The sequence below is a fragment of the Salmo salar genome, chromosome ssa06 (assembly GCF_905237065.1).
Source record: "Salmo salar chromosome ssa06, Ssal_v3.1, whole genome shotgun sequence".
Classification (NCBI taxonomy): Eukaryota; Metazoa; Chordata; class Actinopteri; order Salmoniformes; family Salmonidae; genus Salmo; species Salmo salar.
The window spans coordinates 35721952-35744706 of NC_059447.1; the positions used below are offsets into that span (position 1 = coordinate 35721952).

At 43.3% G+C, this 22755-nt stretch overlaps 3 protein-coding genes across 14 annotated transcripts in view; 2 read left to right on the top strand and 1 right to left on the bottom strand.

Moving 5' to 3' along the window:
- Window positions 1–617: 617 nt before the first annotated feature.
- Window positions 618–7346, bottom strand: LOC106607171 (hsc70-interacting protein). Its single transcript, XM_014203827.2, has 13 exons — window positions 7116–7346; window positions 6673–6807; window positions 6183–6231; window positions 6007–6091; window positions 3934–4007; window positions 3634–3700; window positions 3432–3516; window positions 3222–3332; window positions 2347–2449; window positions 2123–2239; window positions 1988–2039; window positions 1584–1765; window positions 618–1479 (listed from the first exon to the last, which is right to left on the bottom strand). Exons 2-13 carry the CDS (start codon window positions 6780–6782, stop codon window positions 1348–1350), a joined length of 1167 nt encoding a protein of 388 aa, XP_014059302.1. The 5' UTR covers window positions 6783–6807; window positions 7116–7346; the 3' UTR covers window positions 618–1347.
- Window position 7347: 1 nt separating this feature from the next.
- LOC106607168 (xaa-Pro aminopeptidase 3) lies at window positions 7348–14802 on the top strand. Its single transcript, XM_014203821.2, has 11 exons — window positions 7348–7497; window positions 7586–7726; window positions 8239–8361; window positions 8571–8978; window positions 9206–9390; window positions 9466–9528; window positions 9651–9764; window positions 9947–10032; window positions 10142–10325; window positions 12286–12406; window positions 12805–14802. The coding sequence occupies exons 2-11, from the start codon at window positions 7654–7656 to the stop codon at window positions 12969–12971; spliced, it is 1524 nt and encodes a 507-aa protein (XP_014059296.1). The 5' UTR covers window positions 7348–7497; window positions 7586–7653; the 3' UTR covers window positions 12972–14802.
- A 223-nt stretch (window positions 14803–15025) lies between these two features.
- ep300b (E1A binding protein p300 b) overlaps window positions 15026–22755 on the top strand; it is a 30615-nt gene continuing 22885 nt past the window's right edge. For 10 of the 12 annotated variants that reach the window (XM_014203808.2, XM_014203813.2, XM_045720455.1 and 7 more), the window contains exons 1-3: window positions 15026–17289; window positions 20591–21180; window positions 22545–22721. In XM_014203808.2, coding sequence (XP_014059283.2) covers window positions 17196–17289; window positions 20591–21180; window positions 22545–22721 — 861 coding nt within the window. In that variant the 5' untranslated portion in view covers window positions 15026–17195. The remainder of the gene's footprint in view (window positions 17290–20590; window positions 21181–22544; window positions 22722–22755) is intronic. The other 2 variants (XM_014203811.2, XM_014203818.2) reach the window with 1 other exon arrangement.

The window sequence follows — 22755 nt, forward strand, 5'->3', positions numbered from 1 at the left end:
GTCCTTTTAAAATCGTCTGCAATGACGAACGCGCCCAGTGAATGCCACTGCCTTTCGAAGCATTATGGAGATAACAATTGTCTGACTTGCGCCTGCCTACATGTTTGTTGGGGCGGAGGCAAGCCATCTCATTATTATATACAGTATCCCTGCAAGTTTCTGCAGTTGCTCTTCAACAACTTCATTCTGCAGCCTTGTGGGAGGCTCTACTGTCAACCAACACGTTAGGGTGTTTGTTTGACCCACGTGACCAAATGCATGACTGAAATGGGAACCAACGCGATTCAGGGAAGGGAGGACGGTTCATAGTAATGGCTGGAATGGAATGAAACACTATCCACAAATTACATTTAATCTACTCCATTCCAGCTACTATGGCCATCCTCCACTGGTGATATGAGGCATTCTGATTGTAGCCAAAAATGTACACCCTTGTGCCTCTTGACAAGTAGATTAATGATAAATTGGGAATTAATTGACAAATGCACCAAGGGCATTCAGAACTGGTGAAATGTAACATTTTCCTAATGCCATGATCTGTGTTCACCATGGGGAATAATGGGAACTTACATTTTAATAACCAACTCATCTGATTAAAAACAACCATGGCAAAATAATTCGCAACAACCAAATATTTATTGATTTGAATTGATATTTCCATTACAGTTTCAAAATCAAACAAAAGAGTAATATTACTTGTTTTTTGCATTTGGAAGGAGAGTCAGACATTTAAAAAATGTACGTTACAGTGAAAGTGAGTAAAACAAAAAACCTGAGGGAAATAGCTTTACCACATCCACTCCTGATAGAAAACAAATAGTTTTGATTGGCTCAGTAGAGAACACCGAAGATGACAACTCCATATAATAATGTCTCTAAAATGTTCCTCTGAGCTGGTGTCTAATGTGTGAGTCCTGTTTGACTATTCCAGATTCAGGTAAAAAACAACAAGGGATGGGGTGGGTGGGAAGAGGAGTCAATGGGAATTCTGAATGAGAAGGCTCTGACAGGCTGTTTTGATTCCCCATCATTAACCAGTAGTGTTCCCATCAGTGTCCATGAGTTGGCTTGAGTAACCACTAAGAGCTAACAGCCCCAAATAGGTGGGCTCCATTTAAGAACATACAGTATAAGAGTTGCTGTTGACCCCCCCCTCCACAAACCCTTGTCTAGTGTAAAACTTGATGCATGCCTCTAGTCTCCTCTTTACCCATCAACATTACCCATTTGATCCATACACAGTGGAATAATGTCAAATAAGCTTTTTAGCTCTACCGACAACATCCATTTGCTACTCTCCCACCACTCGTTCTTCTTCCCGCTCCCCTCTTTTTCTTCACCTCTCCTCTAGGGCGAAGGGCTCCCGAACTTGGCACTCAGCTTGGTGATGAGGGCCATGACCTTGGGGTTACCCTGGTACTTGGCGATGTTAGCTGGGTTCTGAGCCACATCCTGGAAAGCTGCCATCACCTCAGGGTCCTTAAGAAAACACACAAGAGAGATGGGATTAGATATGGATACTGACATGGAATCCAAGGGCTAACTGTAAAACTGCAAACATTTCAATTTAAGGAGGGTCGTACCTTCATGGCGTTGAGCACCTCCGGGTCGTTAAAGAGCTCTCCCAGACCAGGCATGCCGAAAGGAGAGCCTCCAGCCCCACCTGGGAAACTGCCAGCCCCCCCTGGGAAACCGCCAGCCCCCCCTGGGAAACCGCCAGCCCCCCCTGGGAAACCGCCAGCACCCCCTGGGAAACCGCCAGCACCTACAGCATGAGACAAGGAACCCAGGATTAATGCGACTACAGGGCTCCAATGGACCCTTGGGTGATGGTCAGATAATGTAAAGCAGTGGTCACCAGCCCAGGTAATTGAGAATTACAAGGCCAGGGATTACAGGCTTTTGTTCAAGCCCTGCACTAACAAACCTGATTGAGCTAATCAACTTATCTTCAAGACATTTCATGAACCCATATTCCCTCTCTTACCTGGGAAACCTGGGAAGCCACCTCCTCCTGCTGCTTGTCTAGCCTCCTCCTCCTATGCAGAGTTAAAAAAAAATGTTTACGTTGAGAAACTATTTTGAAATGATTCTTCTCTCTGTTCTTGCACCAAACACTCACCCTCTGAGCTTTCTCATGCTCTTCCCTCGCTTTCTTTACCCTCTCCTTCCTGTCCTTGATTTCTCGCTCCTCCCTCTTGCGCTCATACTTGCGCCGGTGCTCAATGATTTTGTTAGCCTGAGTAGAGAAAGAGCAGGAGTTGAAAGTCAGACCAGAACACACTGATTGACCAGACAACCTTGAAACTGCGCTGGTTTCAAAAAGACAAGTTAGTGGCTGGGTACCTTGGGCTGGACCTCTTTCAGCATGGCGCTGGCGTCCTCGTCGTAGTCCAGTTTGCAGGCAGTGGCCAGGTCCTTCGCTGCCTCCTCCCAGTGCCCCAGCAACCTGACAAACGAAGAGGAAAGAGACTCAATCAAAGTACTGTATTAGGGGTGTGCCAAAATGGCCATACTCATAATCCCATCTGTAAATTATTTACTTTTAACTACGGAATTATTAGATGTTGACAAAATACCTCCTTACACATTCACTGCAAAATAAAGCTGCAGATTAGGAGCAGCGCGCAGAGGTGTGTGTCTGTGTCCTCAACTTGCAGCAGGCAGCCAAGTTCGCTGACACTCAGTCAGAATGCCCATCAGCGGTTCATCTTTTTTCCTCCCTACCCATGCCTCGCATGTTAGATATTATGCACATTGATAGCTTGATAGCAAATGTCCTCGCCATGTGATTTATCATGGTAGCATGCAGCAGCAATCTAAATGATCAGACCGAAAAATATGCAAGAAAAACTGATCTGGTGAAATTTGGACAGAGAAATACAGCTTCACTCTATCCAATCAGAGCAGCATGATCAACGTACAGCCAGGCCTTTTCTTTAGACAGACAGCCAGTTGAGCTATTTAGACCATGTAGAACCTTGCACATGACTGACTAACTTGAGAAAGATGTGTGCTGACACTCAAATTTCTTTTTTCCGATCACGGATAATTTAAAAAAAATACTCCGATCACAATCGTATCCCAAAAATTGCCCATATCCCTTACGATACTCATTTTGTACGACTACTCGGCACCCCCCTATATTGTATTACTTATAAATCATATACAACTGCATTATGTCTGATGAGTTTGAATATGCAGCCTATCTAGCAGCATACTTGTGAGCTTTCCCCCTCCACTTGTAGGGCTGTGCAGAATCTGGGTTGATTTCAATGGCTCTGTCGCAGTCCCGCTTAGCTGCATTGGGTTTCTGCATCTGGATGTAGACGCTGGCAAAGAACATACGTCAGTCTGTATGAATACTACGTGATCATGTACTAGAGCACATCATGTGGTATGGCATTGTTAAGTCTAGCAGTGGGACTCACCTAGCCCTCTTGGCATACATGATAGCTACCCGTGGATTGAGTTTGATGGCTTCAGTGAAGAGGTCCAGGGCTTTCTGCAAGTCACCTGTATTTGACAGCACCAAAAAGTGATAATTATAACCACTGGTCATTAAAATGTCTTCCCGATTTACTACAAGGTCAGTGCAATATCAATGCAAGAACCTTAGAACAACCAACCCACCTTCTCCTAACGCTTCGATAGCTTCCATCTTCTTCTCGTTGGCTTGGTCCATCATTTCCTCTGTCACCTAAAGGAACAAGAACACACTATTTATCTGCAAGACATATGAGATGCCATGTGGTCTTCTGCTTTGGCTGGGAAATTTCAAGCAGTCTTTTTAAGGGCTTGCATGCTCACTAGATGCATTTGTCATTAGTTCTCATCTGCAGAAACTCCCCAAATGAAAAGCACTTCATCCACTCTCCCATCCTTATGTTATATTAATAACGGATTTGTCTTAAGTAGAGTAAATATTCTCACCTCCAGATTTTCTAAGTCTCCCATCTCCTGAGGTTCATCTGTGTCTGGCTCAATCACCCCATCTTGGTCAATCTCTGAAGAAGCAAGGGGATCCATCAAGGATTTCAGAATTTTAGCAGATATGAGAGACACTGAAAGCTTTCGCCTCTAATTCCGTTATTGTATGTTGTATATAGTGGCAAACCGTCATTCAGGACAGGTGGGACAGAGCCCCACCTGTTTTGAGCCCCACATTTTTTTGTGGGCTTGCCTGTTTTGCATGTTATTTTGGCATTAATACGAGTCACATATCAGTTTGCAAAAAATGGAAAATAAATATAATTGAGTTCATAAAACCGCATACAAATATGGTCTTCAAGCCTAGCTCAGTGCTTTCTGTGGTGGTGGGGCAAGCCAGCAGAAAATAGGAGCGTTGCGCTGTGATTGGCTCAGTCACTCACGGGGACAATAAGTCACAACCAAGTAGTAAGGGTAGACATCGAAAATTCAAGCCCTTCGGCTCCTGCCATAGAATTACATTAGTAGTGCCCTTCCAAGAAGGCTCAAGGTCATTAGCCACAGAAAATGACGTCAAATCACGTTATGTACAGTAGCTTTCATTGGACTGATCATGTCAACATTAACTTTCAAAATCTTAGCTAGCAGTCATCAATCTACTGACAAATCCTTTTTAATCCTAAATAATGGAGAAATTATAGTTAAATGTATATTTTTTTTAAAAGTGTAACCTTAATTTAATAGATAAAACGTATCCGTGCTCATCGGCCATTGGACATAAACATTACACAACAAGTTGGAAATCGCAAATTCAACAATGAGTGGTTTGGAAGGAATTTGTGACAGTGCCTAACTGCAAGAATTGCAACTGGGAAGTCGGGAATAAAAGTTTTGAATGGTCATCCAAATCCAACTCGGAAATGTAAATCCGGTCTCCGTCTTTTTTTGATGACAACATTTTCCTGCGAAGGACCACCGCGCCACCTTCCTGTTCAAGTGAGCACATCACAAGTCCAAAAATGTCTTATATGCTGCTGCATAAATGATGTAATATGCCAGGGATATGTATACTGTAGCTAAGAAAGTAATACTAAGTATACGTTGTGTAGTAAGCTGTTAGTAGCCCATGTGCCTCACCCTAATAATTTGGTCTATTTTCACCTCTTTCACCTAACGTTACTGTTCTGACTCGGTGGTGCACATGTAGCCTATAACCTGTTTTTGAGAAATGTCATCATTGAAAATTGTAAGTGCTTTCATTGTGCTTATATGCCCCCTTTATTTATACTACGGTTCTGATTTGGTGTACAGGGAAAACACTAAGAACAGCCTATGTTCTGAATTCTGTCGCTGAACATTTCAAAAATGCAGAACAAATAGTAATATTGACTACATCCGTCCTGGTTCGCTTATTAATGTCTTACTCGAAATTACAGATTACCTCTTATCCGCTTGTCGTCCCCTTATGCCATAGTTTGTACATCTCAATTGTCAGTAGAAACCACATTTGTTTAAGCAAGTCAGTCTTATCGGTTTTTTTTATTTTAAAAGGCAGTAAATGAGGCTGAATGAACTGTTTCGCTGCCAGACAAGGCTCCGCTGATAGCCAGGTGTAGCAGTGGTAAGGTGTTGGAACTGCTGTAGGGACAGCTTTATGTAGGCCTTAACAGTTTGTGGGCACCGTTTGTCACCGTTAACAGTGCAATTAATTTATCGTTTAGTGGTGCAATTTTTTTTCTGCCCCACCAAGATTTCTATGCTATAATTGCCACTGGTTGTATAAGCACTGCTCAAGAGCTTGGCAATCAGTTTATAAGGCAGTGTTACAAACTGTGTGGTCATGCAACATATTGTTTGTTGATCTGCGGGCCTCACTGTTATCACAGTGAATGTATTAGATGGAATGGAACTGTAAATGTCTGGGTGATGATTTATTGGTATGGTGTGTCTAAAAAAAGAATTTCCTTTTCAGAGGACAATAACCCTTTGGCATGTGTACCAATTTTCTTTACAAACTCAATGGGTGACTGTGGGAAAATGTGTGGGCCGGGTGTGAGAAAGCTGCCATGGACATACCTAGTTCACTCTCCTCACTCTCAGAGGGGGCATGGGGCTCAGGAGCAGAGGCAGGGGGAGGAGCTCCAGCACATGGACACCCACCCTGAAATGCATTAGTTTTATTGGCTGAACTGTACTGGTAGGCTGTCAAATATAGCAACTGGATGGATATATGAAACAAGTCATACTTATACCTTGCATGAAGAGTCATTTTGGGGGGCTTGTGGAATTGTAGCTCCCATTCTGAAAAATAGATTACATTTTTTCAAATTTTAATTCTCTCCAATATGAGGCTTTCGATTTTGCCAACTGCTGCCAGTACATGTTGGTGTATTACTTAGTACAGTAGGAATTCCTATTTTTTATTCAATTAATAAAGTATTTTGTACTGACTTATATCAGAGAGAGAAATATGCCTGATATTTAGCAGCAGTGAGTGGGTGTGACTGCGGTATTCCCGTTCAGGGTAGTTGGGGAATTGCCAACAACAAAAATCACACTAAATTGCATTAACAATGACTTCATTCTTTCATTTAACTCTAATACTATTGATATCCGGGGAATAAACCGGGTTTTGAACATGGGTTGATCCGACTCCTAACAGATAGTAGCCCGCTACTTTTGACGATAAAGAGTAACTGTACGCTTGACGCTGTGCGATAAACAGAAGGATTATCAACTGACCCTTGCAACCAGGCCCGGAGGAAGCCGAGCTCGGGAAGGTGCAATATGGAGGGATTTTCGTCGCACAACTTCACGAAGGCCTTCAACTCATGCACTTTCCGCGGGTCCATTCTCACTTCACAGGTCCAGCACACGCTACACAAGAAAGTGCGAGGAAGTAAAAATGAAACTGCTAGTTAAGTATGAGCATTGATAGCATACACATGTGCTGCACAGCCTCATTTAGTATTATTAGTAAACTAGTTAACTCCTTTATCTCAAACAGTTTGTCCTAGGGCACGTGCAGAAATGTCGCATGGATTGTGAGGATAGAATATTCTGGAATTCTGTCGAGTTAGTCATGCCGTGGGGATTATTTGAATGCATGATAAAATCAGGGAAAACAAACCAGAAAGGCTAATTATTTCCAATAAAACACAGTATATGAGGGTTAGATTAGCTACCTGTATGACCAGACAGCTCTTCAACGACGGGTAGCTTCGAGTAGAGGGGTGCAACCAAGCCGCCACAACAATCGCTTTAAATTACTAGTCGATGGTGTATGTTGTTCCGTAGATGTTTTTAACGCAGGCATTAATTAGATAGAAACATATGACAAACAAAACAAGCGATGAGGTCCTGCGTGAATGGATCAAGTCGCAAACAAAAGAGGTCATATAATTGCGATCCAATCAAAAAAAACTAATATTGTACTTCCACCAATGGTAACGATTGTCTTACAGGGGAGGCTGAAACTTGTCACCTCACAAGCACGGCAGACAGACAGACGCATTTATCGTCATGATACAGTCACAAATTCCTACATGTTGGCTGTCGTATGAAAAGGTAGTCGTTTTATATAGTTTACGTTTGATTTTTAGTCTGTTAAAGTATTTATATTTTATGTAATTGCGTATACCTCAATACAATTTAGCGCCACTACTTGTGGACATCATTATGATGGGAGTTAACTGTCGCTGATAGTCTGACCGACTAGCAACAATGTTGCCCTCACCTAACATTTTGACCAGATCCGCTACCCAGTTGGTGTCACACTCAAAGTTTTGGAGTCAAGGTGAGTGGTGAAATATTTGGTTATTTGTATTTCAATTTATTACAATGGTAGGTCGTTTTTATATCTGGCCACTGTCCAGACAAATGAGCTTATCTAACTACTGTAGTCAGGGTCAAGATCACAATTGTGTACTCTTGGCGTCCTTTTTTCAAATTCTATTGGAGGAGAAGGTCCGAGGGGAGGGCCCTCTTGCTTTCTCATCCAATGGGTTTTAAAAGAGGACGCGTGGAGTATGCAATTGAGATCTCACCTATGATTTATGCCAGCTAATTTCACATTGTATGTTTGTATAACACAAATGCTTGCCTCAGCAAGATGGAAGGCATAATGCATGTTATTCCCCAATGATATGTCATACTTTTATTATAGGATCAACTTATAATGTCATGTATAAATCTTATATCATGTAGATTTCTATGGCCAACTGATTGTGGAAGATTCTGTAAGACCTAGGTGAAAAAGAACTGTGAATTTATTAGCAAACTTTTCCCTCATTGGTAACCTCTCTGCAGGTCATCTGTGGTGCTCATGCCGGAATGTCTCCGTTAAACCAGGAGGGTGGAAACCTCGGAAGGTTCCACCAAGATACCTCGGCCAGCTAAGCCCCTTCACTCATCCACACTTCATAAAAAATGGTGAATTTACTCATGGGCATACAGCTATGTCCCATTTCTGCCAATCAGTTACTCTACAGCATTTACCCGATATCAAAGCTCATTGTTATCTTATTCACAACCACAAACTATGGGTATGAATACTGTTGTGTAGTACAGTGCAGTCGCTTCAGGGAGTTTTGAATGGTGGGTTTATAACTTCTTCTTCCCCTTCCTGCTCTCTGTCACAGGTGAGGTGACCCCTGGCTTAACCCAAACAGAGTTTGATCTCCGTCGGCAAAGACTGGCCTCTCTCATCGAGGTTCAGGCAGATCGGCTGGGACCCACTGCTTCGTCCAACAAACACCTCGTCATTGTCCTGTCCCACCCAATCTGCTACATGACCAATGACATCCCCTACCCCTTCCACCAGAACCAGGACTTCCTCTACCTCACAGGCATCCTTGAACCAGACAGCGCCCTGGTTCTGTGTGGTACCGGCCGCCCGGACCAAGCCATCCTCTTTGTACCCCGCAGGGACCCGGCCAGGGAGCTGTGGGACGGGCCCAGGTCAGGGAAGGACGGGGCGGCAGCGTTGACGGGGGTCGAGAGGGTCCACTGCACAGAAGAGTTGGGACTTGTACTCAAAAGCCTTAAAGGTAGGGGGGTAATTAGGGAAAGTCATTCGAACATACATATTTTAGAGTAAATGTTACTCTTTGGATGAAAGATTAGGGATTAGAAGCCTGAGGAACGTAGCTCCAAATTGTGGATCACATTTTCATTCCGAACAAATGCAACTGTTTGAACCATTTCAAAGTGATGTAAAAAAAAATTTGGGACAAACTATATCACTAACAATTTTACTTTGATTGTTCTCTCTCAGGTAGCACTGTGTGGTATGATGGCTCCAAGCCCTGCCACCCTGGGCTCCACCAGACCCATGTTCGGCCCCTGCTGGAAGGGGGGCCCATGGTGCGCTCTCTCAGACCCCTTACACACTCCCTCAGGGCCCTCAAGAGCCCAGCCGAAGTGGCTCTCATGAAGGAGGCTGGTCGCATAACAGCACAGGTGAGTCACCTCACACACGCCATGAGTGAAGCACTCTCAACTGTTCCCGTAAACCCTCTGCATCCCCTCTTTCAGGCATTCAAGAAGACTATGGGTATGTCTCAAGGGGACATTGATGAAGCTCTACTGTATGCTAAGGTGAGTTACAGTTCTTTAGACACTTTATAATTATGGTGTGTTGTCATTGAAAATATGGTTTAACACCTATGGTAGCAACGATAATGATCACATGTTAATGTGAATCTCTTTCTCAATCCCAGTTTGATTTTGAGTGCCGTGCCCATGGAGCCAATTTCTTGGCCTATCCTCCTGTGGTTGCTGGTGGAAACCGAGCCAATACACTTCATTACATAAACAACAACCAGATTGTCAAGGTGAAGGGACATATGCAATGTTGCTGCTGAATGTGGGCCCAGAATTCTGAGGTCAGAAGATTTAGAATTATTAACACCCCAGCATTGACACGATGGTACATACTACATCTATACCAGTAACTCTCTGTCTGTGTCCAGACAAACAAGACTGTACCCAATTCCTTGTCTTTTCTCTCTCTCAGAATGGGGAGATGGTGCTACTTGATGGAGGGTGTGAATACTTTTGTTATGTCAGTGATATTACCCGTACCTGGCCAGTGAACGGAAAGTAAGTTGCATCAACAGAGATACCATTTTGGATGTTCGCTCCTTCTCTCCTCTCTCCCTCCTTTTAATGAAGTCTCATTTTCTACCTCTCTCTTGCATGGTGAGCCCAGGTTCAGCCCTGCCCAGGCAGAGTTGTATGAGGGGGTGTTGGAGGTGCAGAAGGGCTGTCTGTCTCTGTGCTCCCCAGGAGTCAGTCTGGACCACATCTATAGCACCATGTTGGCTCTGCTGGGACGCCAACTCAGACAGCTGGGCATCGTGAAGAGCTCCACCAGTGATGCTGATGCACTTAAGGTACGCTCAGTGTCGCTGTGTCCTTCTGCTCCAAGTAGTTCCATGGTTGGAGAAAATAACTCCAGGTCCAGGTTAACTGATAATGGTATCAAATGCATGCGTAGATAACTGAAGGGTGTTTAGCATCAACGTAAATGATATCACTTATTTACTCATGTTTTAATAGTAATATTTAATTGAAAGTAATAGGTTATATTTTGTGGCTTAAGGGGACCACGGAGACTCAATGGCTAGGAAAGGGTATTAGAGGTTAATGCTGTGTATCAAAAACCCTATTGGATAACAAACACTTTAATACTAATAACGTTCAGTAATAAACCATTTAGGTCCTTTATCCTAAATTCTTAGATTTATGTGCAGAAACTTCAGACCATTGACCTTTTTAATTCAGATGGGTAAGAAATGTCAGGACCTGAGTTAGATTGCACATTTCCTGACAGTAAAAGGGCTCCCGAGTGGCGCAGCGGTCTAAGGCACTGCATCTCAGTGCAAGAGGTGTCACTACAGACCCTGGTTCGATTTCCGGCTGTATCACAACTGGCTGTGATTGGGAGTACCATAGGGTGGCGCACAATTGGCCCAGCGTCGTCCGGGTTAAGGTTTAGCCGGGGTAGGCCGTCATTTTAAGTAAGAATTTGTTCTTAACTGACTTGACTAGTTAAATAAACATTTTAAAAAGCAGCAAAAATAATGGCAAGTCTAGATCGGATTTTACATTTTGATTCAGACAGTACTAGAATCAGTCTTTAACACCACTGATTTCAAAATGTGTACAGTCCAGAGACATGGTTAATTACCGACAGAACAATCTAGACATGTAAATGCAAGCATGCAGTTTCTTCCATGTCGAATGTGTAAAGTTCTCTGGTGCAATACCCAGGCAAGCGTATCATTTCTCCCAGGATGCAACATGGTAAAAACACTAAAATCTCCGCGTTTATGGGGCATCGGTCCCTAAATTCATCATCCTCAGTGTAAGAGTCTAGGGTAGACAATAGCAACATGTTCGTTTGTAGCTTAACGGACGTGAGAAATAGCCATACGTTTTCTAAGACTCCGATTTTAAAATATTAGGCTTATGAGGTTGCACAATAATCAGGCCTGGGTGGTAGTTGTGAGAAGACCGAAAGGTGGGGGCCAAGGATTGCAGCACGCCACAGGAGTAGCCTAGGTATCACACCTGCTTGTGTTGGGAGGCTGGGTAGGAGAGAAGGCATTCAGCAAGACCGGTGTGTTTGTGGTGGAGGAGCTTTCAGCAATGGCACCGGAGCGATTGATATCGGTTTGCTTTCTCGATTTATAGTTCTTTATAAATGTTTAGAGTGACCAGTGTAATTTCTTACCAAAAGATGGACATGCCATTGCCATGTTAGGTATTCTAGCAGTACCAGATGGTCTCAAAATGGCCTAGAATAGGGGTTCTCAAACTTCTTTGGCCTGGGACCCCATTTTGATAAAAAAAAAAAAAAGTGACCCCACCATGTAAATAAAAAAGTGATGTAATCAACGGCTAATGTTAACTTTTTTTAAAATTTGGCTATGACAATCTATTACAAATCACTCTGACAGTATTTTTGGGGGAGAACTACAATCCAAATGTTGTCCAGTTGAGCAGGTTTATTTAGCAGATATGCTCATTGAATAAGAAAGCAATAGTCTAGCTGTGGTAATTTTGGTAGATACATTTTTATTTGTACTTATGGGACCAACACTTGTCCTTCCCTCCTGAAATACAAATATTAGATGTCATTGATATATAAAAGTAGATGAATACCAGCAGGAATAAATGAACTTACATTTCTCAAACTGAAACTTGACCATAGATAAACCTAGCTTTGTAATGGAAAGTAACTTTATCACCACATAGAATGAGTTTTACGTGAGATATTGGAACATTGAGTGCAGAGCTTGAGCATGCAGTGTACTTTGTTGATTCGGTGACCTGTATTGCTGCTTCCAGGCGGCGCGGCGCTACTGCCCCCACCATGTTGGTCACTACCTGGGCATGGATGTGCACGATACCCCTGAGCTTTCCCGCTCTCAGCCCCTCCAGCCTGGAATGGCAATCACAATAGAGCCAGGTACTGTATCCACGAGCCAGGGTACAATCTCTCTCACACAGTTCAGTTCTTCATATTAGTCATATTCAACTGGTTGACAAACTTTGAAAAACTGTGCACTTTTCAGGCTGGATTAACACTCTACTAGGGGTATTCTTCCGTAGAGGCAACACTTTATTACTGCACCACTCACCGCACGCATGGTGGGCTCCACATAGTTTACATGGTAGAATGTAACTTTACACAAGCATAATTTGTTTTGCTAAGGAGAATGTTTTGTGTAGTGTAAACCCAGCCTTCCCAGTGAAACAGCCAGAGATTCCTATACAAACACTGAAGCACTACTGTTCCAGTGTTTAATGCATGTGTGTGCATGAATGCATCAAGTGACTACACTCCAGTCCATCTCTCTCTTTCAGGGCTGTACATATGTGAGGATGATGACCAGGTTCCAGAGCGATTCCGTGGACTTGGGGTGAGAATAGAGGACGACGTTGTGATTCAAGACGAGATGAACCCCTTGATCCTGTCCTCTGACACACCCAAAACCATTGCTGATGTTGAAAGAGCCTGTGCACAGAGTTAGGGCTGAGAGAGACTAGACATGGGGAGGGTATATACCTTGCTCCCAACTGGAGTGTGACCGTATACACTCCTCAAAATGCTGAGTGTGAGCAAGACTGAGTGTTCATCCCTCTCAAGAGTGACAGGTCACATTTCAGTGGGTTCTTCTTCGGTATATTGGCGATTGCACAATTTAATGTGCATCCCGCCACCTACTGTGCGGGATGGAAACAGGGTTTCCCCAAAAAGCGTAACTACCAACAAAAAACGAACAAACTACCAAAAATAAAATCTATCAAAACAACTTCACTGTTCAAAAATAATCTGATCCCTACACAGGCTCAGGGGGGAGCCTGGGAGGGCGGGCTGTCTTCCGGCGTCAATACCCCTTCTAAGTGCTTCAGATGTATACTAAACAAAAATATAAAACGCAACATGTAAAGTGTTGGTCCCATGTTTTATGAGCTGAAATAAAAGATCCTTGACATTTTCCATAGATGCAAAAAGCTTATTGCTCTCAAATGTTGTGCACAAATGTGTTTACATCTGTTAGTGAGCGTTTCTCCTTTGCAAAGATAATCAATCCACCTGACAGGTGTGGCATATCAAGAAGCTGATTAAACAGCATGATCATTAAACTGGTGCACTTTGTGCTGGGGACAATAAAAGGCCACTCACTCTATAATGTGCAGTTTTGTCACACAACACAATTTTATTTCACCTTTATTTAACCAGGTAGGCTAGTTGAGAACAAGTTCTCATTTGCAACTGCGACCTGGCCAAGATAAAGCATAGCAATTCGACACATACAACAATTAGCATGCTGACTGCAGGAATGTCCAAACAGAGGTGTTGCCAGATAATTTACTGTTAATTTCTCTACCATAAGCCGCCTCCGACATCATTTTAGTGAATCTGGCAGTACATCCGACCGGCTTCACAACCGCAGACCATGTTTAACAATGCCAGCCCAGGACGTCCACATCTGGCTTCTCACTGGGGGATTGTCTGAGAAGGGGGAGGGTGTATTTCTGTCTGTAATAAAGCCCTTTTGTGGGGGGAAACTCATTCTGATGGGCTGGGTCTGGCTCTCCATTGGGTGGGCCTGGCTCCCAAGTGGGTGGGCTTATGCCTACCTATGGGTGTGCCCCTGCCCAGTCATGTGAAATCCATAGATTAGGGCCTAATTCAATTTTCAATTGACTGATTTCCTTCTATGAACTGTAACTCTGTGAAATCTTTGAAATGGTTGCATGCTGCGTTGATATTTTTGTTCAGTATAAAATCCTTAAATCCCCAAAACATTTCTGCTCTAGCCACAATCTCCAGTTTCTTAGACTTTGAGAGTTGAGCCGCAGTTTATAACTGGCAATGAACACCACAAAATCCACCTTTTTAACACAGGGTATCTTTTGACTGGCAGCAAACATTTACTACAGGCTGTGGTACATCCACTACCATATATTTACTAGCATCACTTGTTTTCCCAATTATTTCTATGGGTTTCTGGAGGACTGCATGATTACCACATTTAGATCCATGAGGAATAATGTTTTCATTGTCTTTTCTATTGTAAAAATAGGAAATGTCTGTTCTCACAAACTAATACATTTCACTGGTTCCTTGCAGGATAGGAGAGCATTAGATAATGGCTCTATTGTGCAAGAATAGTCTCATTTATTAGGAATATTGGGATTTGAGATATGAGTGTTTATTGATGAAGACAAAATGTATATTTGTGTGTGTGTCAGTTTTTATACATAGTCATGTCTAATTGAAAATGCTGTTAACAGAATATTCAGTTCTATTATTTGTAACAGTTGGTCATAAATCTACGTAAATGAGACACCTGATATAGCCTATATGAGCATCGTTTGCCGCAATGATAATCTTATTTGTATCGATAGAAGCGAAGCGCCCTCTTAAATATATTCTGATATGTTGGTGGAACACGACTGCCCCCTACAGATGATAGCACTAGTATTGCCACTCCGAAAAAATACGAAAGGATTTTCCGGGCAATCCCGAGTACCAACCCCCTTCACGCCTAATGTTGCTGTACCTCAACCCTCCCCCGTATCAGAGGAGTAGAAACAACAAGCCGCCATTTTGTTTGTGCGGACACCGAAAGAGGCAGGAGATACCGAGAAAGAAAGCGACTTCAGCGCCGATAATAGCGACTCCGAGACCCGCCGGTGAAAGAGTGGCGATGTCGTGTCGGTGCGAAAAGAGCGAAGAAAGTAAAAACAAAGGATAAGGCAGAAGAAGAATGAGGGAGTGAAAAAAGGATATTCTCTGAAAATCCAAGGAAGGGGTGTTTTTACGGAGCGGAGAGGCGGAAGAAGGCAATATATTTAACGAAGAAAAAAACCTGCGAGCGAAAGAAAAAAATAGAACACGAAAAAAATATCATAATTTACCCATCGCCACAGATGAAAAAATGCCCGCATAGACAAATATACCGATAAATGTATATTGGGTATTTGATGGGGGGTAAAAGGCAGGTTTAAAGGAAAATATAAATTAGGATAATCGTGAAGGGGGGGCATTTACCACCACAAAGACTCAAAGGATTTTGTGGACCACAAATATGTTTGGGGGTGTTGCTATCATTATCTTATGGACGAAGCTTGACACTTTTCTAAAATAGCCATAATATTGTAGCGACCCCCCTCGCTTTATCAGATTTTCGCTCATCGCTGTATTCTCTTGTTCTTGATCGGGAATTTTTTCTTCACTTGCATTGCAACCTAAATCAGCATACGCAGTGACCGATGATTTCTTGCAATATTTATGAACCAATTTCATCTTTCTAATCAATGGTGATCTTATTGCAGTAGGTTATATGATTACCTTTGAAGACCTTTCTTGGGTAAGCTTTAAATCTCAAACACTTGGGCAAGTAAACCAAACGTCCTCTGCAAAATAAAACTAGGACTAATTGAATCAATCTGATAAGACATTAATTGGCACATTCTGGGCTATAACTCAAACGATTTTTGCAACATCAAATCTCAGAATTTAGCCTAAATTATTTTTCAGGACAAACTAATTGCTCAAAATTGTATTGCTTCAATTTAACCTCATTGCATGTAATTGGCAAAGGGGTGCAACATCCAAATGTGCATTCAGTGTCCGTTATTTTTTACAATTCAGTGCCGTGCATTGACAAACTAACAAAATAATGACACGATGTAGATGCTAAGGGAAATGTATTAAGTGCATCGAATTAATTTATCGAATAGGAGCCCATAGGTGTTGTACAGCCTATCCTATTGGAGAACGGAACTTGATCAGTCAGCTTCACTGTATTATTTTTTTTCAGATCTGAATTGCACCCCTATATAATTGTATTTATCTAAAATACAATGCGAATTGTTTTCAGTGTTGAATTTGAGGTTTTTAACCAATGCTTTAAATGCATCTTAAACCACTATCACTCATTGGGACTGGGTATCCCGGTTTCATAGCCCGAAATATAGATAAGCCTATCAAGTTCTTGTTTCTTGACGATCCCAGTTTACGTATGGGGATGATTTTGATATTCTGTCACTGTCGGACACATTCATCTGTGTTTTTTTATTAGACTAAGGACCTAACGCCATAATTGTATTAATTGACAACTCATTACTTTGTGGTAATGTTGGGATCAAATTGCATTGACTGCAATGGCAATTCAGACAAAGTGGAAGATTTATCCGTTTTCGGGTCCCTCCTAACTGTTGCATGAGACGAGGCCCCCAAAGGTAGCTACCACAGGGGTACGGTTTGCTTGTGTTTATCGCGTTTCCCATTTTGCTTCCCTGGACACGACCCCTCAGCAGAGTGCTCTAGAATTAAACACTCGATTTCGCCGGCGACTATGGCGGAAAAGACTTGATGCTGCTATGGAGGACAGGTCTTGGGACAATTTTTCCGACGCCAAAGAGGCTAAATGAGATTGTCGAAGGCCTACTTGCTTGTCTTTTACATCGACTCCACCTTCCCTCCTCCTAAACTCGGAGAAATCTATAAAGGAACAAAATCTCCGACAGGGGAGGGGGATTGATAGCGACGGCTAAGCATATATCGAAAGTTGGAACCCTGAAAGGAGGAAGAGTATCGCAATTGCCTCCTTCCCTCCCTAAACGGTGGGGGAAGAATCACAAACATTTACAGAAGGGAAGTTTGAAAGAACTCGGACGCAAACAAGGGAATAAGCCAATCCTTTGTGAATATATAGCTATTTTTTAATTCGTGAAAAAATATGGCCGATAATGTTCTAGAGTCCGGCCCGCCTTCAGCCAAGAGGCCTAAACTATCATCCCCTGCTCTCTCAGTCTCCGCCAGTGATGGAAACGGTAAACATTTTAAATGCTATAACGGTCCTGCCTAGCTGTTCAGGGATGTTATATTACCTAGCAAGTTAACCAGCTTCTTTTACTAAGTTCCCATGAATGAGCCACATCCATCATCAGCAAAGTTGTGATGCCAACATTAGCTACCAATTAGGTGGTAGTAGTAAAGGTTTGCGTGTTACCCAACTGGTCAAAGTAAAGTTGACTGGCTAATTGCCCTCCCAGTGTTATGGTCTGAAGTGAAAGTTTGAAGTTATCTGCCGCTTGAAACAATGGGATAGTCCACGTATAGCAAGTTGTGAACTCACAGTATTGGAATGTATTAGGTAGTTACAGTAGCTAGTTAGCCAACTTAGCTAGCTAAATTTACCATAATCTAACTAGCTGAAGATTGCTACCATTTATGAATAGCCAGCTAGTTAGCTAACGTTAGATATTTAACTTGAGCGTTGCATGCAATAAAGATGCATGCTTTTGATGTTTGGGTAGCTAACTGAACGTTAGCTCTTATCACTCTTAGGTAAGGTGGCATAGCTAGTTTATCAGAAATATAATAAGGAGGAAAGGTGACACCATGTACATTTTCAGTATTGGATTGGTGTAGGGGTTCATTTATTTGAACCTGTTCAGACAAATTCGCTGTAACATGGTGTCTGAAGTGTTGTTATACTTACGGCAGTTAGTTAGCGTTGTGACCGAGCCATCACCACTTCTGTGTGTGTTGTGTACTGCTGCATTGTTGTCTAGTGGCTACACTTGCTAGCGCGAGTCAAGTTGTTCGTGATCAGACGAAAGTTATAGTGCCTTTTGTCGCTACAATGTAGCAGGGTGACGTTATTTTATGCGTTTGTGTGCATGCGTCTAGCATTTTCATACCCTTTGTTTTAAAGTCTGAATTGTTTGGACTGTAGTATAAGGTGGTGTTGGACGTTATTCCTTCCATTGAGTCCTTTCGTCGTTTTTCTTGTCCCTAATTTGCAGGACTGCTACAATGTTAACTCCTTTGATAACATGGTAAAAGTTAAATGTCAAGTTTAAATTATTATAGGCCAGATTGAGAAACAGATCAGATTTCCTAATTGTGCAGACCCCACTCACTGACGCATGCAATTCATATTTATTCAATGGGTAGGCTAAATTAGCTGGTAGTTGGCACCCATGATTCCCCATTTTGTTTGTTTCTCCATGTTATTGTCTGTAACTTTTTTATTGAGCACTATGGCTACAATTCGGCAAAAGATCATAATCTGTACTGTACTAGCACAACCAAGTCGCCATTTCACTTGAAGCATATGCCTTGTACAAGCATGTTCTCTCTTAACATACAGCTCTGATTTAAGTGTCATCCAAGTTCTGTTGTACCAAGCGAGTCAGTACTGGAATTCTAAGAAAGGCTCTGCACAGGTTTAACAAACCACTCTGGTGAAAAGTTGCTTCTGTTTGGAAGGGAAGAGCAAATGCAACATGCAACCTCCCTCCTTTCCTCAAAAGGAAACTTTTCACCCTGTGAAGGCTCAATCGGTTGGGCTGTGAAAATGGTGGATGTCAGAGAAGTCAGTCCAGTAAACCTCTGCTGTCTGTTACCTCTCATTGTGGTTGGAGTCTGGGGCATCTTGTGGACCAGGTGTAGCTCACAGTAGCATTTGCACAACCAAGCATTTGCAAAATCACTGCTTTAGAGGTAGCTACTGTCCTCATGCCCCAGACACAAGTGTACACAACTTACCATGTGTTTCATTGTTCATGGTGGGGGGTGTATTAGCTTAGATCTTCATTTTAGTAAGAGTCAGGGGATATAGGAGGTAAAATAAGTAAATTGAGAAGGCTCTCTTTCTTGTTTGAGACTGACGGGGTTCAACGTCTGTATGTAGCTCCTCTGTCTTGAAAACTACATGTACGGATGTTGTATCCATGCTGTGCAGAAGAACAATTTGAGTGTTCCCTGTGCTATAGTCACTGCAACTTGGGGGACAGTGTAGAAATATTAATACACCCACCTGTTTCTCTAAAAGTGAATCGAGCTTGATTGAGGATGTATGTTTGAGTGGATCAGCTCTTGTGTGTTTCATGGAAGATTCTCCCCCCCTAAGATGGCTGCAGTCTACTGCTGCTCTAAGCTAGAGATTGCAAGAGGTGAGACTGAGATGCTTCTGCCGCCATAGGCGTTTCAAGTCTCTGCCAAGCACATCCTCAACCTGGTGTCATAAATGTACCACTTGCCCCCCGTTTCTGAAGTTCAATATCCAGAGGTGTTTGTTTGCCAAATTATAGTCATAAAGTACATAAGTTTGCCTTTGTTTGATATCCACCGTGCACTGTAAGTGAATGCACATGTCTCAGCCAGGGGCAATTCAAGTAGATCTTGCAACTTAGCAGGTATGTCTGTGCACTTGCCATTTCCCTTTCTCTATGAAGAGGCAGAGAAATGTCCTCTATACACACACACATCCACCTGCTACTCAGTCAGTGTTTACTTCTGTGGCTTCGCACTCTGACCCTACCCTGTCCACCTGTTTGGCACCCCATCAAACCACAAACTGGCCCAGGAGAGGAAGCTCTTTGGTGGGAGGCTGCAGCCAGCCGCTGCACTGACTTAAGGCGTCCGCATGCTTCCCACCCGAAACAGTTTGTGCATATATTATGGTGACGTTTTTGTGTTTATGCAAGGGTTGTTTCGGCTGTTTGTGCACACCACATTTTTTCATGAGGCAAGCTGAAGTCCGGTAACCGAAGTCTACGCCCCTTTGTCGGTGATTGGTCAACAGTTCGGATTCTTCAATAAAGTCATTCAACGAGAGACGACTTGTTTTCATGCATGTTTTTTCACTTGCAAAATACTGCAACAAACATCTTAGTTAGATGTAAAATTGCATGACTAAGACCACCTCGGCAAAAACATCAAAGTGAATTATAGATTTCTTGAGTTATCTTAAATTAATTCAGACCATTTTGAGGAAGTGTATACTGGCAAAGGTCTTTTAAGCAAAGGTCTTTTATGTGAGTATGCGAGGCACAGACGTTCACCTCGCCTAGCCAAGTTTTGCTTGGAGCAAACGGAACGTAGTATGCAGACGCCGTTAGGGTCCAGAAAGAGGAGGGATTCATTTAGTTGGTTCTTTTTACATGGGGTAATTTCTCTTTCCAGAATGAATTATTGCTGCACATACATTTGAAGGTTAGAGCTTTGTTAGTGAGCTTGCAATGTCAAGGGGCACAAGTGCATTTATTTGCTACTGCTCTCAATGTACACCTCAGGATATCCCACTTACCCTGCCCTCTCTTTCCTCCTCTTACCCCCTCCCAGATTTTGGTTCACTCTTTGACCTGGAGCACGACCTCCCCGATGAGCTCATCAACTCGTCGGAGCTGGGCCTGGTCAACGGAGGGGACCTCAGCCAGCTGCACACCAGCCTGGGAGGAGGAATGGGAGGAGGCCAGGACGCTGCTGCCAAACACAAACAGCTCTCGGAGCTTCTCCGGGCTGGAGCGCTGCCACCCTCGAGTCAACAGGGAGCCACCAACAGCCCCGGTGGCTCCATGGGACTCCTGGGCAGCATGAATGCCTCCCCTGGGCCCCAGAGTATGGCCCCCCAGGGGCAGCACCCCTCACCCCAGCAGGCTGGCATGATGCAACAGGCGGGCATGGTGGGTGGACTGAACAGGGCCATGATGGGGGCCCAGAAGGGCAATGGACAGCAGCAAGGGTCCACGCCCCAGGGCATGATGGGAGGCCAGGTGATGAATGGCTCGCCCCGAATGGGTTACCAGGTCAACCCGGGCATGGGAAGTAACAGTAACCTGCTGGCAGAAACCCTGCAGCAGCAGGGGGGGCAGCAAATGGGGTCAGGGGGTCAGGCTGGGATGAGGCCACAGCAACCTGGAGCACTGAACAAGGTAAGACCTGTTAATTGTTTTGTAGATGGACTTGTGTTCATAAATGTCTACAGGAGCAGGATCCTCTTTTACACATATTGAGTTACTGCATTTTTGCTCTGTGCTGGTCTTGGTGTTCAGTACATCTGGCTATACTAGCTCTCTTGACACCAGACAACAGTGAGATGCTATGTTTAATATGTCATTAGATGGTTTCAAGATTGCTCTGAATGAACATTAATTGACCAGAATCGAGAAGAGTATTTTGTGTGTGAACCATGAAGTGCCGCTTTCGGAACTGATCAAGTATGTCTGACGGCAGCAGAGCAGATTCATCAACCTTTACCCTGTTATTGTGTATCCCAGCTATCATGTTGCCATAGGCAAATTTTAAATACACACTTCACATTGCTATGAAAATAATTGGATCAGTATGTCTGTGCTTTTCAGTTTAAATGCTTGTTTGTTGGTGCTGTAAATATGACAATCCAATCAGTTGTCAGAGCTGTTTTCATGTGGGCCGGGGATCGCTGGGTGGAGTGGATGCTGTCATGTTCAGGCTGATGTTGCTTTGCTTAAGACCTCCAGAGCTGTAGACTGGCTGACGCTAAAAGCAGAAACCATCAGTGCATGTTCTCTTTTAGTGTTTGGGCAGCTAAGAGCATAGATGTTCATTGTCAGTTGGGCAGTGTCTACATGCGTTTCCATAAGGTGTCTAAAACAGTGGGGAGTAAGAAGGGTGCAGACTTACAGCCGTAAAGTTCCATCCAAAACGATCCTGATGGGACCCAGCTAAGCAGTGACCAGCTTATTTATCTGTTGGCCGTATGTCTTTTGTTGGAAGTAGTTGATTCCATTCCTTTAGGCTGATGATATTTTGTAAGGATAAAGGTTAACAGATGACGAAAGCTGCAGGAGTAAGAGCTGATTTGGTTTATTCTCCCCCTTAGCAAGCAGCTGTTCTGTCATTGTCACCCCTAGATCACTATTGTCTTCAGCAGAGCTTGGTGTTTCTGTGAAAATGCTTGGAAAATTCAAGCTATTTGTTGAATTATGTTTTTGTAAATATGTCAGCGTTAATGCTTTGTTAACAAACTCCGTGAATAAGACCAGACTGACTATTGCTCAAAGCAGTGTAATGCCTAATGGTCCAGAGATTGAACTCTAATATTATCTGTCAACAACTTATCTCAGGTTGCTAGTGATTTTAAAGTTAATGAAGCTTCATTAGTGTCATTTAATATGCTCTAAAAAAATCTGCCAATTTCTGTATTTGGGCAATAAAGAAAACCAGGAACATGAGTGTGAACTAGATCTCACTCACCTAACATTCCCTTCATTTCTCACCATCTCTTCCTCTTGCCCCCCCTGTCTCTCTCTCTCAGATGAATATGATGGCTAATGCGGGCCCCTATGGTGGTCCGTACGGTCAGTCAGCAGGCCAGGGTCTGGGTGGTGCTGGGCTGGGCCCACAGCACCAGAACAAGGCTGGTCTGGCAAACAGCCTGGCCCAGTTCAACCTGGACAAGAAGACACCGCCTATACAGGGCATGGCTGGGATGGTGAGGGCACGCTCCTTCAGTGTTTTGTCTTTTT